The following is a 19474-nucleotide window of genomic DNA, read 5'->3' as shown; positions in this document are numbered from 1 at the left end:
GAGACCGTAACTAAGTAATGAATTAAACGAATTCTAAAACAACGTGACACTTTCAAGCTGTTTAAAACTTATCTAACCAAATATTAGCCAAATGGGATGCTCCCATGTGGAAAGTATTCTTCATGAATACAAGGCAAAAATGACGATCTTTTTAACTATCTTATTACTTAAACTAAGAGGTCTGATCTATGGAAAACAGATACAAATCACTGATCAAGCAACAGAGAAAGATGAATCAATTTAAACCCTTATGTTGATACATCATCGATAAACACCTTCTTAAGATTGTAAAACTCTAAGTCATTGATTCTAAGTACAATTATTTTTTCAGTTCACAAAAACGATGGTTGTGAAATGCTTCATATAGTTTATTATAGTAAGTGTCTTCAAAAGCTCAATTTCGTTGCAAAAATATAATTGATATTTACTTACTCTTCTGTACTGCTATTTAGCTCTACTTTATTTTTGGTGACAGAATAAGCAGCTATGTATTTTTCCTGCATCGTCTTTATTCATGCTGCAGAGGCAGCACATCTCTGACTGCACAGAGTATTTTCACTGTATCTCAAGCAACCATAACATAATTCATCTTCCCATCATCAACATCCTCTCCTGACAGCCCTTGAGTATTCTCACAGCCTGGCTCCTCCTCACTTAGAGGTTTTAATTCCACTCCTCCATAAGCTATCCTAATGATGGAACAGGAATTACTTTTGTGTCTTTCTCCTTGTGGAGTCATATACAAAGTGCAATGGAAGTTGTTAACAGCTGACAAGGAAGCTTCCAGCAGCAAATGCAGAAATTCATTTAGTAGAAGACATTTGCAAACAGAGTATGAATAAGTAGTTTAATGTGCAGCCAACAGTTACAGGACGAAAAAGGTACCTGTGGCAGCAGCAATCTCTTGTTCATCGTTGTTTTTAACAACTACAATACATCAAACTGTCATACCAAAATACACTATCTATACAGATAAGAAAAACAAATACAGCACTGAAGAAATCTCTTGGCAAGGCACAGCATGACTCACCTCAGTTACAGTTACTATAGAAACTATACCACATGTAGATGGCACCATTTTATGCATATGTGGCCAAGCTTGGTTGCTCTGGAAACCATAAACTTGAGACACTTGGCAATCCTTTGTTTACATCTGAGGTTTTGTGTTTGCAGTCAGGCAAATATGCAGCATGATATGAAACTCAGGAGCCTAGTAAGCTTAAGTACTAAATGTAAATTTATTAGTGTTATATAAAAAGAGCAAATTATTACTCAGGAGCTGTATTTTCGAAGCCATTTTCTCACACATCAAGAAAACCTCTTTCCTCGGAGGCAGTCTTAAGCAGGCTTGAAACACAAGCAAATCTTGCAGCCATTAACCTACTTAATGCAAGTTCTAATTTCAAACTGTTCAACTGGGATTCCATGCAATGGCCTCACATGCCTAAGTAAAGCAAAAACCGTTTCAGTCACGCAATTGAGCACTAAAGGATTAATTTAATACCTCAATTCAAACTCTTGTTTTTAAACAATAAAAAAATAATTCTGGAGTCAGCCAACTCTTGAGAGCATGGGATCCAATAAAAGGACTAGTCACAAAATCCGAGTGTGTATCAGATCCCCCATTATCCCCTTAGCCATTGTTTCAGTATTAAGAAGCCCCTGGGTAACTATTACAACTTGACAATTGTGAATATATTCGTGGATTTAACCTCACCAGGATTGCAGAGATTCAAAGCAGCTTGGTTTTCATCTCTACATCTGCTTTTTTCTTTGGGGTTTTATCATGTACTGTTTTGAAAAGCTCTGAATAAGCCAAGCAATTTTTCTAGCTATATATGGTCAATAATTTTGCTACTCCATTTGGTCTTCACATAATAAACTGAGAGCTTTAACAGTAAGTACTTGAAGAGATTAGAAAGTTAGTTTAATTTGATGACTGTCTTAAGGTACTTCTAACTACCTTTACACAAGCAACTAGAGATGCATCAGCATACAAAGCCATGAGCCAAGATGTTGTGAACCCACTGGCACGAAAAATAAGGCTCTTTATCTTTCTGCTGTCCTAGGAGATGGCACATAGGAAATTCACAAGATTCTGGAAAACTGGAAAGGTTGAGAACACTAAAAAAAGCAGACTGAAAATTATCTTTTCAAAATGTTTTTACCAAGACATACTAGATACAGTTCTGATGTACTTTCACTTGTAATGAAATCACTACCTTCTGCATATTGAGCAATTTCATAGAATTCTAAATTAAGAGATAACATCTCAGAGTCATTTAACCTAAAATTACTTAGCTGACAGTCTTCAGATTTTCTGGGGCTTATTGGGGTGAAGGAATATCAAAACTGCTTTACACATACTCACTTCAGTCCTGGAACATCCAGAAGATTGGTCAGTCCAGTCCAGTTAATTTCCAAGAGCTGTGAATTACAGAGAAGGGGGGGGGGGGGGGGGGGAGAAAAGCAACTTAGAATTCACAACACTGAAGAAATAAACCTGATCACTATAGATTCTGATCAGTGGGATAATAACCAGTTTCCTTGATTTTCTTAAGCAGAAAACCAAAGCCTCTTCCATTCTAAAGAATTTTTAGCCATGGTTTTTAAAAGAGAGTTATAAAAACAACTCACCATCCTCTTATCCACCCTTCCACACATACATATAAATACACACCCCGCTATACATGTGTACTGTAACAAACAATTAAGCAGAAAAAAATCATTATCCTTTCAACGGAAAAGGTAGTGAGAATTAATAACGGAATATTCCAAAACAAAAGGCAAGACATATCATGGGATGTACTGCAAGAATCCACATAGCCAGTAACATGCCATTGCCACAAGAAGGCTAACGCTATCCTGGGCTGCATTAGGAAAACCATTGCTAGCAGGCTGAGGGAGGTAATCCTTCCCTCTACCCAGCACCCTGACTGCTGTGTCCAGTTTTGGGCTCCTTAGTACAAGGACATACTGGAGACAGTCTAACAAAGGGCCATGAGGATGATGAAGGGACTGGAGCATCTCTCCTATGAGGAAAGGCTGAGAGAGCTGGGACTGTTTAGCTCAGAGAAGGCTCAGGGGAATCTTATTAATATCCATAAATACCTGAAGGGAGGGTGCAAAGAAGATGGAGATGGGCTGTTCTCAGTGGTGCCCAGTGACAGGACAAGATGCAATGGGCACAAACTGAAACCCAGGAGGTTCTCTCTGACCGTTACAAAACACTTTTTTACTGTGAGGGTGACTAAGCACTGGCACAGGTTGCCCAGAGAGGTTGTGAAGTCTCCACCTTTGGAGATAGTCAAAAGCCACCTGGACATGGTCCTGGCCAACCTGCTCTAGGTGACCCTGTTTGACCAAAGGGGTTGGACTAGATGACTTCCAGAGGTCCCCGTCAACCTCAACTATTCTGTGAACATATTACAACAGAAAACAAACATTTGGTCCCATCCAGGGAATAAGATTAGTGTCTTCCTAACTATGCTATTCAGATGGGTGAATAAACATACAGCCTTCAATTGAATGCTTAAAATTTAACACTTTCCCTGCTGATAACCATTCAGAAAATTGCTGCACGATTTTTCTTAGCCTCCTTCTTTTACCGTATTACACTCCTGTGTCTCTGTATAGACGGGAGAGAAACAGAAACAGAGACTCCTCTAATACAGGTATCTAACTTAAACTCCAGTGGATGATTGAAAGGAGCTTTCTCTCTACCTCCATTAACCAAAAGGAGTTCCATGGAGATCTGCTATATTTTGACATTTAGAAACCAACCCACTTAGAACAAAATAATTACAAATTTATACAGATCATTACAGTTTATCTGTTTGCTTCCTCTAAATACAATTTTCTAAACCCTTCAGGATAAACATGTTTCCCAGACTCTAGAAGAATGAATGAAAGTCAAAACAATTTTTCATTCTGTCATTACAGCATCAGACAGAAGAGAAGAGCTCTCAGAATGACAGCTAAACTTCATGGTTTAATTCAATTCATTTTCTTACTTTACATGATTTTATACTGTGTGGGTTAAAATGCAGTAAACAATAAATTTCTGTCAGTTGTATGTATTTTATTATATTTAATTAGGCCTCTGCGTCCACCTCTTTCCCCTTGCCAATTACAGAGTATTTCCTTTATCCATCCATTTCATATACTGATTTTTGCCCAGGAATTATATTCAATATCTCAACAGACACAATAATGATGAAATTATGATAGCAGAGGAAAAAAAAAAAAACCAAAACCCAACATTTTTATTGTTCTGCTGTGACCCTTAAAAAACAGTTTCTCAAAGTATGCACAATAAAGTAGCAGCAGTACAGAGAAATGCAACTCTTTAGACACTTTGCTGAACTATGAGTAAGATGTTTCTTACAAGCTTAATTCTGTGGCTTTAGAAATAACAGGAGCTTTCCAATAGGATACTGCAGAATTGATACTACCGTGAAAACTTAGGTTGATTTTTAAGAGACTTCTAAAACTGTATTTTGCAAGTTTCATCAGAAAGTTAATTTTTCCTTTTGATTTACTTTTCAGCACAATATCCCAAACAGACACTGAGAATAATGTTGGAGGAGGAAAAAAAGTAACAGAACTTTGAACTCTTTACTAAATAGCAATAATTTCTTTTTGCAGTTTAGGGCAAAAAGAAACAAAGGTAAAACACTTCTTGCATTTGTTGCTGGTATCACTTCTGTTTTAGCCTTTACATCACTGGTGAAATGCACCACTGGATAAAGTTTTATTTGTCTGCTGGTAACTACATTTCACAATTAAGATATTTTGTCTTTATAACTAGTATGTTCCAAAGACATCCTCTCACTTAGTTGTTTATTTACTTGATTCTGTGCATTAAAATTATCTTGCAGGACAAAATAAAACATAGCATCAGATACTATTTAATATAAAACTGAATTTCCAAGTTCATGTTTCCAGATGGACACCACACTGGAGGTAAACAAAATAACATTATGAGGAAGATATTCTCTGAACATTAATAGTAGCTCTAATGACCAAACTGCATGAACAGGTGGAAACAGATAGCTTTCCAAAAATAAGTTCTGTGATAAAATAATTGATTCTCAGACTCCAGAAATTTTAATGAAAAGTATCCTTACCCAAAGGTTGGAATACCTCTAAAACCCTAACTTTTATAAACACACGGTAAACAGTTATGGTCTCTTTGCTCTTTTACATGATATCAACAATTAATGTTAGATGACTACTCTGCAATCTATCTGTGAAGTTGATATTTGCTCTCACTATAAAATAACTTCAAAACATAGAATGTGTCATCATCATCTCAGAATGGGATTTTTTTTCTGAAATGTACAAGTGCTTTTACAACACTCAAAAGCATTAAGTGAACAACATGGCAGAAATCAAGGCACATTTCACAATAATGAAACAGATCATATTCTTGCTGCTTGTAACAACAGTCATTCTAAAATATGCAATAAATATTGACCGACTTGGATTTAGTTTTCCACTTATGAAATGATACAAACACTGGATGAATGTGCAATAAATTAACTGAATAATCTGTATGCAACACCAACTAAATTATGAATGCAATGGTAAAATGTGACACAACATTGTAGATATAAGCATCTTCAGAAAATTTTTCAAATTGAGTTTACTTTTCCATTCATGCCATGTACAGCACACTTGTCTTCTGCATAAGCAGAGATTTCCCTCAACTGGGAAATTGAAAACTTTACAGACAGGCTTAGGTTTCCATCACACAAAATAATCCAAAGCACTTTTATTCTCTGCCCAAGAAATACAAGATTTTAGTTTTGAGACAGGAATATAGACCCTTCTGTTAGAGGACACATGCAAAGAACTGTCCTTGCCAGTTTGAAGGGAGGCTCTATACTATTTCATGCAGTTTTCTTCTTTACCATCCATAAAACCACTACAGGCCCCTATATCCTGAGTACATGTTACTTTCAGCAAATGGTTATACAATATCAATCCACATTTTTTCCTTCTAAAACATAGTGGTATTTCAAGATTATTTTTTTTTTGTAATTTTTATTACTTTTTAGGAAGCTTTGAAGTCAACAGAATTGAGATGAATGCTGGGAGTAAACATAGTGGTTTAACTGACCATACACAGGCATCTAGTTCCATTTGAGATCCATTAGGATACAAAACAGAATAGTTCGGGTTGGAAAACATCTCTGGAGATCATCCTGTCCAACACCCTTGCTCAGAGCAGAGTCACCTAGAGCAGGCTGCTCAGTGCCGTGTCCAGTTGGGTTCTGAATATCTCCAAGGATGGAGACTCCACAACCTCTCCGAGCAACCTGCTCCTGTGTTTCATCACTGTTACAGTTAAAAAATAAAAAATAGTAACAATTCCTTATGTTTAAAAGGAATTTCTTGTATTTCAATTTGTGCCCATTGCCTTTTGTCAAATCACTGGGCACCACTGAGAAGAGTCTGTCACCATCGTCTTTACATCCCCTGTGAGGTATTTATATACATTGATAAGATGCCCTTGAGCCTTCTCTTCTCCAGGCTAAACAAGCCCAGCTCTTGCAGTCTCTCCTCATAAGAAAGATGTTCCAGTCCCTTAATCATCTTTGTGGCCCTTCACTGGACTCGCTCCAGCATGTCCGTGTCTCTGTTGTACTGGGGAGCCCCGCACTGGACTCAGGACTCCAGGTGTGTCTCACCAGTGCTATGTAGACAGGAAAGATCATCTCCCTCAACCAGTGGCAATGCTCTTCCCAATGCAGCCCAGGGTGCTGTTGGCTTTCTTTGCCGTAAGGGCACATTGCTGACTTCTGTTCACGTTTCTGTCCACCAGGACACCCCAAATCTTTTTCTGCAAAGCTGCTTTCCAGCCAGTCAGCGCCCAGCCTCTAGCTAGACTTCACGTCGCTGACCACAACCCACTGAGCCTTAAGAGTTCAGCCACTTTTCAATCAAGCCCATTGTCCACTTATCTGGTCTGTGCTTCATCAGTTTGCCTATGCAGATGTTGCAGAAGATAGCATCAAAAGCTTTACTGAAGTCAAGATAAACAGCATCCATTGCTCTCCTCTCATGCACCAAGCCACCCGTCTTATGATAGAGGGCTACTGGCTTGGTTAACCATGATGTCCTGTTCATAAACCCATCCTGACTACTCCAAACCACTTCCTTGTCCCTTCTCCCTTACCAGCAGGATTGAGATCACCGCTTGGGCCCCTGTGCCCTTGAATTGCCCCCAGAGCCATGCAGTCACACTTGATGTTTTCCAGATCTCCCCTGGAAATAGTGTTGGTGCTCACATGGCAGAGCAGCAGCGAGTAGTAGTCTGAGGGCCAGACAAGCTTTAACAGTCGACAACATCCTGAATCTGAGGCCCAGGCAAGCAGCAAACCTCCTGAGACAACAGGTCAGGACGGCAGACGGGGGCCTCTGTCCCCTGCAGCAGGGAGTTGCTCAGTACTGCCACTTCCCATTTCCTCCTGGTGCTTCAGCGTGGCTCAGGTTCTGCTGGCTCGGATGCTCCCAGGCCCTCCTCTGCTACACTGACCCTGAATCTGTTCCACAGTTGCAAATCTGCAGGTGGGGTAGGGATCATCTTCCTTGTGCCAGAAAATTTCCAGCTTTCCCCATCATGGGAGAATCCCATCCAGTAGTGTCTCCAGAAGGTCAGAGGTCCTGCTTCAGATGTCCCCTCTCTACAGTGAATCACACTAGATGCACATGTGAGAGTAACTAAATTCAGCCTAAGCCATCTACTTGTTCATATACACTTGTCGTATCTGAAAGCAGACTGTCCCAATCTAAAGTGAAAAATACTATCATTAGTAGTTGTAGAGAGACTGTACAGAGCCCAGTACAGAGACTGCTGACTTTCATCTTTCTTCAGGTGAAATCATGAAGATATCATTGGCTCCAGTACCATTTTGTATTCAATGTCTTTTCAAAGATATCTCCTTTAAAACTAGTTTTGCCCACTTTCCATTAGAGTGCTAGCAGGATTATTTTTAGTGAGAAGAGGCCAACCTACATTATACAAGAAAAAGAACGTACTTGAGCACATAATACGGAGGAACTGATGGGCTGTGGAATTCACATCAACACTTACCACACTGTTTTTGACCAGGTATCCACATTCTAATAAACATACTGAAAGTTCAACTAGTACATGTGAAAGTTTCCTATACTTCTGAAAACACTGATTTTTAGAAAATGCTTTTGGGTGAGTTAGGTTATCAGACAAAAAAGAAGGTTAAAACCACTCGCCCAGTTTGCTCAAGAGCCAGTGTTTACACAAAAATTCTGCCTTTCTTCTTTCAAATTTATCTTCCATTAGCATACAATGCCTCTATCAATTATAGATCAGGCTGTCAGCCAAGCACTTACAAGAAGTTGAGCGTGAGAGATTAACACACATTAGGAAAACAGTTTTATAATTAACATTTCAGCAAGGAAATGCACAGTTAACAACTGGATTGGAAAAGATCCTCTTCAGGTAGGTGGGAGGTTCAGTTTGCTAAGGCACATCTATCTATGGAATGCCAGCAAGGCTAAGTGGCAGTAATACCTTCCAGAAGTGGATGAGATCTTGCCCAAAACTCATACAGTACACTGAACAGTCGTCGTTGTCTTTTTTTTTTTTTAAGGTTTTATGATTTCTTTTCTACATGAATATTAATTTAAAGCCATCAGTTTTTTTAATTTCCAAATGCAAAGAAAAACTGTTAGAAATAATTTGTTGTTAAATGGGTTATTTTACATTTGTATGTATGCTTTACTTGTACAGTTCTACAATAACAAACTACGAGATAGAACACAGAGAACATCTGTATTTAAGAAAACTGAAGGTAATTTCAGTGTATTCTTCTCTGAAAATTAATGGTGCAAATTATTAGTATATGTGCTCAAATCTCATGCTCACCTTAACTCCGAAAAAACGTTAAGAAATAAATAATTGAACCAGGATGAAAACTCCAACTTCGCATGAATAACTTCGGTTTTGTACTACTTCCTCAATCCTGCAAACCCACAAATGTTGAAGTAATATAACATACAAGTAGTTTGGTAGTAGCTGATAAGACTAATCACAGCTTGTGTTTTCAGACTGGTTCTCGTTTTCTAATCACAAGTTTTGACATTACATTATGTCACACTTTAAAAATCTATGTAGGCTACCAAGGCTCTGGAAGAAGTAATTTTATACTGTTTTAAGACAAAGAACCCAGTTTATTACATGATTTATTCCCTTTTTCATTATTCATAGGTGAGTTAGAAGGCAATTACACACCATAAATACCTCAAAAAAAGTGGTTTCTATCCTAAAGTGTTCATACCTGCATCCCATATTTAACAGTTTTACATACTGATGTTTTCAGAATAAATAGAAAATGAGAAAATATTTGCATTTCCTCTTGATTTTTTCATGCTTTGTTTAGTATATTGCATACAGCAGTTAACACAGCAAAGTCCTGTGCTGTCTCCTAACTAGACTTAACCAAATTAAATGGATTGAGCAACATAATGCATGTTGAAATTCAGCATTGAGAAACATTTCCTACACTAGACTGAAACATATATCATAGTGGTTTCTGTATTAACTGCCACAACCCAAAACAAAACAAAGAACAAGCTATGAGATACCACTGAGAACTGAAAGATTTTCAATTTATGTGACCAAAAATCATTTCAAAAGGTTGCAACACAGCATATGAAACACATACAGTGCCTATGGTACAACCTCACTAGCAATACTTTATTACACACCTTTTCTCAAAAGCAAGGCTACCAATTCATTGTCATCAGTCCTTAGACCATGAAGCACGTAAAAAATGATTACACAAAGAAACTGAAAAAATAGTGCTACTAAGAGTGGCCATTTAGACAAGAAATGCAATTAGTATATATAATATCAGAAACTTCTATCCATCCACTCTGTTGTACAGGAATAAATATAAAGACAGAGGTCAACTGCAGAAACATTAAAGACAAATCCTTTTCCATTCAAAGTTGGAGCTAAGAAATTAAAAAACATTACTAAGGCTAAGCACTTTAAAGGATTATTAGAAAAGCTTTGCAAATAAATCTTAAGCCATGAAATGTTTTGGAAGGAATATGAGCCTTCAAACTCCTGGCATAAATCAAGCTTTCACTATTTGGGCTTTGAAGGTAAGTTCTCCTTGCAGACAAGATTTGCTACATTCGCCCACCACAGTGCTTCCTTTCCAGTTCTACCAGCAAAGCCCAGCAGTATGAAGCACACTGCTATCACTGCAGTAACACACACTCTCTAATCTTAGTCTACAGATATTAGTGACAAATGGTTTTGGTGTTCTCCCTCCACCATTACCCCCACATTCCTTTCAATAAGGTTGTTTCAAGTGTGCACTTTTGGCTTCCAAACATCATCAGACTTCAGCATAAGATACACCTTTTGTAACGTAAGAAAAGATTTTTCCAAAAAAGCAACACCAAGTTCAGGCAAAAAAAGCTTATACCTAGAGTAGTATGGAAACAGCACTGACACCAGACAAATTCACAGTAGAGAGAGAAGTAGTCAAATCTACAGTATTGCTTTATACACAAGAGGGAGCCCTTCCAGCCATAGTCCAGCCAAATAACAACGATTTTCATTCTACATTTTGGGCATTACCATGCCATGACTCGCTGGAGCGAAAGACGACCTCCTAACTTGTGGTTCTGACAGTAAGTTAAAGCAACGTCACCACCCTAACAAACTGAAGAGCCCTATGGAGAAAAAGGAAGCAAGCAAAAGACTGCCAGCTGATGAATCATTTTATGAAGCACTGAATATAAAAAAATTCCCCACTTAAAAAAAAAGTTTTGGCCTATAAATCTCAAAAATGGCTTACAATATCATTTCCTTCTCTGTCACCGCTTTGAGCAATGCATAGTTCTCTTAGTTTAGCTAAATTCAGGGAATGCCAACTGGTTCTCTGTGGCAGAACTAACAGGGCACTGGAAAGACTGCGTTCAGGATTTGTCACCAAGTGAAACTCTGCCAGGAGCCAGAAATGATGTGGTGTCTTTCCACAACACATTGCAACTGAGAGAGGTGATACACCTTGCAGAGACTCTTACCAGCCAGCTCACTGGCCTAGAGCGGGATTTCAGACCCCAGTTACACTTTCCGATGAAGCAGTATGTGCGTCAAGTTACTCAAAGCTGTTTCAATTCTTCCTCTGCTCAGAGCAGTGAAAACGAATTATGTGTCCTCCCTGAAAACCAAGAAATTTGTGTCTTATCAAGGCTCTGCACTGAGAACTCATGCAACACATACACTGAAAGAGTTTTAAAAAAAACATATATATCCCTGCAGCCTATAAGAAAAGATAGGCTAAAAACTGATGAGCATTTTTACATATTTGATGTTCTCAATACCCTAGATGCCTTTACAAAGGGAAAAGAATGTACTGGAATGTAGAATATACAGGGCCATAACTAAAGTTCACAGCAGCACAAAAGGCAGCCTCTAAACACTGCCAACCTTGTGGCTTGATTTGGCTGCCGTAAGCACTACTAATTCTCAGAAGTGAAGCCACAAAGTATTTTAAAATGCTGATGAACAACTTCCTACTAATCAAGTTATGGAAGTATAAGATTTCTGCAGGACAAATTTAAGTTCTGCTACAGAGCAGGATGACATGATTCCATGGGGTAAGTTGTGTTTCTTCTCAGAAATTTATTCTAAGAAGGTGACTAACATGCCCTCTTCTGTTACTTGTGAATGGTCATGCAGAAACACAGCACAATTTGTCTGTTAGTAGAATGCAGCCCATTACCACTACAACACTAAAGTGCTAACATTATTGTAGTAATTTAATAGGTAACATTATCCAGTGTACTTCCCTGGTAAACATAAAATAAACTCAGCCTCTCAAACAAGGCTTGACTATACCATACCATAGAAAGCACGTATCACTGGTTTTCACCATTGCAATAGGAAACACAGCGTGTTTCTGCACAGGAACTGTGTTTAACAGTACATCTTTTCAGTTTTAACTGTCTAAAGATTTAAGTGAGACAATTGCTACAGTGACAAGATGTATAGTTGTGGGGGTAAGAGACATAGCAGGCAAGTTTTTGAGTTAAGATGACCAGAAGAAGGATCACAGTTGGTCTTAAAAAAAATCCAGTGCACCTTGCTATTCTCTATAGCGTTAACTACTCAAAGCTACAGTTCAAGCCAACTCCCTCTACTTTCTACTGCTTTCTACCCACCTCTATCAGTCCTGCATTTCGGTTCACACCCTCACACTAGTACTGACACTCTCCTGACTCCGTAGTGAGGCAGCTCAAGATGCTAAAATACACCTGAAGGACAGGAAACTAGTCACTTCTTGTGTTTAATATTCTGCCAGCTTATGTCCCTTAACCAGCTTCCTTCAGGAGCAGAAGTTTCAACACTTGTATGAGAGAGACAGTAACACTGAAAGGGAGGGCCCAGGTAGAGGAGAATACGGTACTGTGGAAGCTCCAACTGTGATTGTTTAGAACATCCCATAAGCTATCAAAATTAAAAATTAAAAAAATGTAAGTTATAGCAATTTATAAGCATATAAAGTAACAGTGCAAATCACTCACTTTGTAAGCAACAAGACTAATTCTTAACAAATACTATTATAACAGTACCTACGCTTCAGAATTTATCCAAGTGTTCCACAAACCCCTTTAAAAGAGGTTAAGAAGTTTTGAAGCAAAGATACTGACAGTCATACGTTCTGATTTTTGATCAGCTAAAAGCAAACCAAAGCAACATTCTTCTGCATGGTACATAACCACTTTCTGTTTTTTTCCAGCCATTTCACTAGGAGTCATTCTTGGTGCAAGCACTCCTTCTGAGTCTAATTTTCCTCAGTACTGATAATTTTTAAAGCCACATCCAGCACTGAATTTTCCAAAGGCAGACAATATTAAACAAAATTAAACCAATAGTAAATACATCAAAACTACACAACAGAACCAATCTGTAAAGTGAGTAGAGGGAGAGGAGTACTCAAGTCAGCAAGTGGAGGGCAAAACTGTGAATGTAAAAATGAGAGCTTTGGAAGAGTTGCCCACTTTTCCTGGAAGGCATCCTGTTTTCCAGCCATTGTTTTTTGAGAACAATAGTATTGGTATTTTCATGTGTCCACTTTGTTGTTTGTAATTTTTTTTTTTTAAAGAGAAAAGGGTTGGGTTAGGACACGTCTTCAGTATTAAGTATGCCACTAAACAAGCTTTTGAAAATTACCAATCTGCAGTACAGCTATAAGCCATATACACTTCTATAACTGAACCAAAAATCAAAATAATTAGCCATGTGATATTTTGTTCTAAAAGTAAAAGATAACCACACTTAGAGAAGCAGAATATATGCCAAATATAATGTTAACATAATGAGAAGTAATGCGAAAAACCTTACAAGTCCTGACTATTTACACAGTGCTAACTTCTCTCTAGCACTGAAGCTCAGAGATTTAAGACTACTTAAAAACACTAGAATGCACATTATTTCTCTCTCTCAAAATCTCTTACATATTTGGGCATATTTTATAAGCTGATGATACTTTTAGTACCTTCTTCACAATAATAACAGCAAAATACAGTATTTTTGAAGTTTCATATAAAGTAAGAACTCTTGCAGCATCAAAAACTTCATGCATTACTCAGAAATAAGAGACTGGTAAACTCATTAAACAAGTATGTTCGGAACTATTAATTTAGGCAGCGTTGCCTTTTATAGACATTAAGGCCAGCAAACAGATGATACAGAGCAAGAAGAACTGTTGCCAGTTACTTTAGACTGGAAAATATGAGAACAAAATCTAATGCTAGCTGCCAACTAATTCCTCTCCTCTTCTAACAAAAATATTGAAGAAAAGCTTTCCTTGGCTGCAGCTACTCGCTCTCTAATAAGAGGACAGAATTTGGGTATTGCTATAATAAGCATTATTTTACATTTTTCTACAGTTAGAAAAAAATGTTAGAAAAATAAACACCAGGAAGACACACTGCAGTGGGGAGAGAAGTCTGCTTGGAAAAAAACTAAACATCCATGTATAACTGTCAAATTTATGGAATAACTTGATTCAAAGCTACTTTTTTTGAACAATCCACCCTTAAGTTTGCTCCGACCTTGACCACTACCTTAATTTTTAAATGAAAGGAAAGGTGAAAAACATTTTTAATATTTTTGTAACTGAATACTTTTGGGGAGGGGTTGACTTTTTAATTTTCATACTCCGGTCTACTTCCCATCCTTTTTTGCCCCACTAAGTCAACCAGACCTCTAATAAAGCACATGGGGGTAGGAGTAAAGACAAAATTACTCTGGGCAAAGTCTCTTCCAGAGTTCAGAAAAGTACTGTAAACAAATAAGAGGTATTTCATTTGATACATTTTCAGTTTATTATCTCAGGTGCAAGTTGTCCAAGGTAAGCACTTTGCAAATGCATGGCACTTAGAGTGGATCAGGGACAGAAAGGACTAGGCACAGGTACCAGAGCTAAAAGCTGACTGGAGAAGTATCTGGGAGTACTAGAAATGAAAGGTTCAGGCAAACGCTACCAGAGCGCAATACTGGGGAAACAGAGGAAGCGTCAGGAACTGCTTACAAGCACGTCTGCTGCTGATCTCTCCCTCCCTATCCCCTGCCAGCTTTCCTACCTCTCCCCTAGAATGCAACGAAGAAGCAGTAGCTGCAGGAGGTACCTCAGGAGAGCAGTACAGACGTACTGCATCGGGTCACGGCTCTGCCACCAAGTGTGTCAGAATGGCTTCTGCAGAAGTACTGTACACTGGTTTCTTTCTCAGTGAACACAAAACAGAACTGAGAGACAACACAAAACACATCTACAACATGAAGAAAGGTCAGTCCTGTAGAAAAAAAAATGTAGAGCCTGTGTCCACACAGCTAAACTCTTCTCCCTGCTCCTCTAAAATAGAGTGTTTGCATTTAACTTGTTTATTGGATGGTCCCTGTAATGAGCTGGGCACTGTGCTGAGTCTGGAAATTGTTTGGGAGAGCACTAAATAGCAAAATAGTATCAGAGAGTATGTTAACAATTACATAGTGCAGACTACCATCAGGCAGTGTTCAATCCTTGTCATGGCCCTGCTTAGTTTGTTAGTATAAACATGAACATTAACAGATGCCCTACACTTATACTGTTCAGCCAGAGGGTAAAAATGAGACAAAACTTAAGCAGACATCTCCTAATGTTTAGACTCGCTTCAAAGAAATGTGTGGAAATCCAAATTCAGTTCATCCCAATGTACTTCCCAACCCTTTCCAAATAAGAGCAATGAGGTTTTATCAGTTTTGCATGAACTATTTCACTTTTACAAAAAAGCTCACTAAATTATCCACAAAACATTTCCAAATTCTTGCATGTTTTACTAAGATTTAAGTCTACATTCCTTCCACCCAAGCACACATGGTTTCTCTAGACAGATGAAACAAGCCACACAAATGACACAAGTGACACTGTAAGCTTTTCCTAGGCCATACATAAACACCCATACAAGCCTACCTTTTCAACAAGTTAGCAAAAATTTATCACAGGACATTTGTTCAAAAGAATTGTGTTACAAGAATGTGATTTCATTGAAGAAAATAACAACATACCTTCTAAAGCTGTTGAAGTAAACAATTCTCTCCCACCCCCCAAACCTTGAAAACTAGATCAACTTTTTAGAGTTGCAGATTGCTGAGGAAACCAAGATGATCAATCTGAGACTGTTTCAAAGTGCGTAAACCCACATACTTGTAATTTACGACCTAGCATAGTCTGAAACTGTTAAATCTTGACATCACAAGTTTTACTGTTTAATTAGAACATATCCAAGAAACAAAAGCTTCCAATGGAAAATACACTTCCAAGTAAGACATGGAAACAATTTCTTTAAAGAAGTCTGTGTAGCATAAGAATTTCCATGATGTTCACATTTTCTATTAAGCTTTCTTACTGATACTTATTAAAAGCAGTATCAAACTTCAAATCACTGAAACTGCCTTACACACACACACGCAACCATCAAAGAATCTTCCACCAGCAAGTGTGCAATGTGTATTATGTTATCCTTTTTATTTTTCTAAAGTAAGACTGTTGTATAGACTTTGCAACATCTGTGAACTTTTCTTGATCCATCTGTAGATAAAAAAAGAAATTTCCTGGAAATAGTAAAACCTAGACTAAAATTACTGTCATATTCTGTAAGATTTAATTCAATTAAAAAATGCAGAGTATTTGTTACTCGTTTTCAGACACTGAAAATTACATTTTCTATGTATCCTCTGTTCTTCTACCAATGCTGCACCAAGTTACCAACAGACATACTGGTGCTTGTCAGCTAATCTTACCTGTGAGACTCAGACTACAGCTTTTGAAGTGAATCAATCACTCCAAGGTGCAGCAATCCACTACCTGTAGTGCATTGTCATAGAGCAAACTTTAATGACATATATCTCTCCTTTTAATGTAGAAGGAAGTCTTGAACTGAAATTGTATGACTACACCACCCAGGTTCCCAGCTTTCAAAAACTGTATTAGTGTCAAACTTCACACTTAAATATGATCTTCTTAAAATAAAATAAGTTCAGCATAAAAAGGCAAGACAGCCATATAAAACACAGCTTCTCATGAAAAGAAACTATCAAGTATTTTGTGATAGGCCAGAATTCAGAAAAGTTTGTGGCCTCAGAAAACTTTCCCTAACTCATTTTCTTTTAATTACTCAGATGCAGAACTTCTCTTCAGTGAGCTAAGAATCATTCTCTTTAATTCTCTTAATTCAAGAGAATTTAAATATGTCTGGAATGACTACAATGTTATTGAATACTGCAAGAATGCACATCATTTTAGTGCCAGACAGCATGATACAAATTAATATTAGCTGAGCCAAAAAATCCCCAGCCACTTTCATTGTTGTTTGGACAGTAAAGAACAGGGAACCCTAGTGTCCTGGTTTCAGCTGGGATAGACTTAATTTTCTTTCTAGTAGCTGGTATAGTGTTATGTTTTGTGTTCAGTATGAGAAGAACGTTGATAACACACTGATCATTTTCAGTTGTTGCTGAGTAATGTTTAGACTAAGTCAAGGATTTTTCAGCTTCTCATGCCCAGACAGCAAGAAGGCTGGAGAGGCACAAGAAGTTGGGAGGGGACACAGCCAGGGCAGCTGACCCAAACTGGCCAACAGGGTATTCCATACCATGTGACGTCATGCCCAGTATATAAACTGGGGGGATTTGGCCGCGGGGGGGCAGATTGCTGCTCAGGAACTAACTGGGTATCGGTCAGCAAGTGGTGAGCAATTGCATTGTGCATCACTTGTTTTGTATATTCCAATTCTATTATTATTATTTTCATTCTTATTATTATTTTCTTCCTCTCTATTGTGCTAAACTGTCTTTATCTCAACCCACAACTTCTACTTTTTTTCGATTGTCTCCCCCATCCACTGGGGGCAGGGTGGGAGTGAGCAAGCAGCTGCATGGTGCTTCGTTGCTGGCTGGGGTTAAACCACAACACCTAGGAAAGGTTTCATTTGGATAAAGAAATCAGTTACTTAAACAAACAAGATGGTAGAACACAGTAGAATCCTATACAAATACTATAATACCTTGAAAGTAATTTCAGTTTGTACATAATTATATTACTTAAAATTTAAACCTTTTTTTAATTACTCAGAAGTATTTTGACTCTTATTAAGTCATGGTCAACCCTTCTAGGTAATACCTGTTAGAATGCCCAGGAACTCACCTTCTACAAGACTCACTAGGTTGGATACAACCTCAAGAGCATGTCTGTGTCAATGGTTCTGGAAGAGCTATACTAATGTCAATCCTAATGCATGCAGGTCCAATCTGTTCTTAAGAGACAACAGTGACAGATACTCACAGTGTCTTCAGGCAGCCTACTGCAGCTCTTCACTACCATTACCATTCTGGCCTTCCCTCATCCCCCTTGCCCAGCCTGAATCTTCCTTGCTGCAATTATTTATTATCCTATCTTCCATTGATACACAGAATAGATTGCATGTTTCTTTTCTGTAAGAGCCTTTCACATTTTTGAAGAACACGTTCTCCTCAGTCATCTCTAAACTAAACAATTCCCATTCTTCTGGTCTGTCCTCGAGGGTCAAGTTTATTCTCATCTCCCTGCTTTAGACACTCTCCAACTGGTCAGTATCTTTGTTGAAGTGCTGTGCCTAAAACTGAAAGCATTTGTGGGTAATCCTCTTGTTTACACATGCTAGTGCCAGTCTAGCTATAGAATTTTCATTCCAGCAAGACCTTGTTGGCTTACCTTTGCTTCTCTATTATTCCTGTCCAAATGTGCACTTTGGCCTAGCACATATTCCAATTGAATTACGTGACACCCTCTCTCCCTCCAACTTCTGCTACTGTCATGATCGTTTTGAATTCCAATTCCATCTCACTCTGTACTTCATCCATTCTTATACTTAGGTTATTGGTAAATGTAATGGAAACTGCCCACCTGCTATCTAGGATAAAAACTTCAATCATTGTAGTGGGTAATCTCAAAACACCCATTGTGATTTTAATTTGTGGTAACACCAGCATGGTTTTCAAAACAGCCTTGCACAGACCTTCTGTAATTTTAACTTAGACCATGCTCACCTGCAGACTGTCATGAGAAACAGCAACAAAAGCTTTTTTACAAACAACCTAGATGGTATCTATTGACCTTCCCTTATTCAGAAGGCTTGTAAGAAAAATTTGACAGCTTTGACAAAACATACTTCATAATTCCAAGGTAATTATTATTCATCTTGGTTTCCTCTAGTATTCATAAAATTTGTCCACTACTTTTCTGGGAAAGTTCAACCAAATGGTAGCGATCTCCCAAATTCTTTCCTTTTGCTGCTTAATTATTGCTCCATCATTTTCTGACTACTATCATCAGCACTCTTTTAAAAAGAGTAGAAACAGAGATAAAAGTACTTACAGGTTTCCTAAGGAAAAAAAGAGACAGTGCTCCAATTAGGGGCATGTCTCCAATTAGTGGTTCCAGGATAACCCTCATAGTGCCATGGATCTGTGGAAGGGCAGGAAAAAAAGGCAATGGAATTGACTTTAGTTCAAGTTTTAAATAAAACGTATTCACTGGCAATGCTCACACTTCTAATTCATTAAATTCTTGATTATGGAGGAATTTCATATATAGCTTTATATGTCATCCAAACCCCAAAAATTTAACACAGGCACTAAATAGTTGGGCTTACAAATTCACTACATTCATCTAAATAATGCTGTGTCATGTTATGGGTAATTTTGCTAAAAACATGAAGTAGATTATTATACAGCTCAATGTAAACAAATATGGCACAAACCAATACAATGGCATCCACAGATAGTAGAAGTAGGTAAATGCTTATTGGTACATCAAGACACACATATACAAAAAGCATACTATTGTTCCTCATTAGAGAGACAGATCTGTTATCAGAAAGTTAA

The 19474-nt window shown here is 37.9% G+C and overlaps 1 protein-coding gene across 4 annotated transcripts in view; it reads right to left on the bottom strand.

Annotated features, from left to right (window-relative positions):
* ESYT2 (extended synaptotagmin 2) overlaps nucleotides 1-19474 on the bottom strand; it is a 91033-nt gene that overhangs the window by 30911 nt on the left and 40648 nt on the right. For all 4 annotated transcript variants that reach the window (XM_030007559.2, XM_030007557.2, XM_030007558.2 and 1 more), the window contains exons 6-7: nucleotides 18966-19055; nucleotides 2372-2427 (exon numbers count right to left, since the gene is read on the bottom strand). In XM_030007559.2, coding sequence (XP_029863419.1) covers nucleotides 2372-2427; nucleotides 18966-19055 — 146 coding nt within the window. The remainder of the gene's footprint in view (nucleotides 1-2371; nucleotides 2428-18965; nucleotides 19056-19474) is intronic.

Source organism: Aquila chrysaetos, chromosome 3 (assembly GCF_900496995.4).
Source record: "Aquila chrysaetos chrysaetos chromosome 3, bAquChr1.4, whole genome shotgun sequence".
Taxonomy (NCBI): domain Eukaryota; kingdom Metazoa; phylum Chordata; class Aves; order Accipitriformes; family Accipitridae; genus Aquila; species Aquila chrysaetos.
This window is presented reverse-complemented; position numbering and strand designations above follow the sequence as displayed.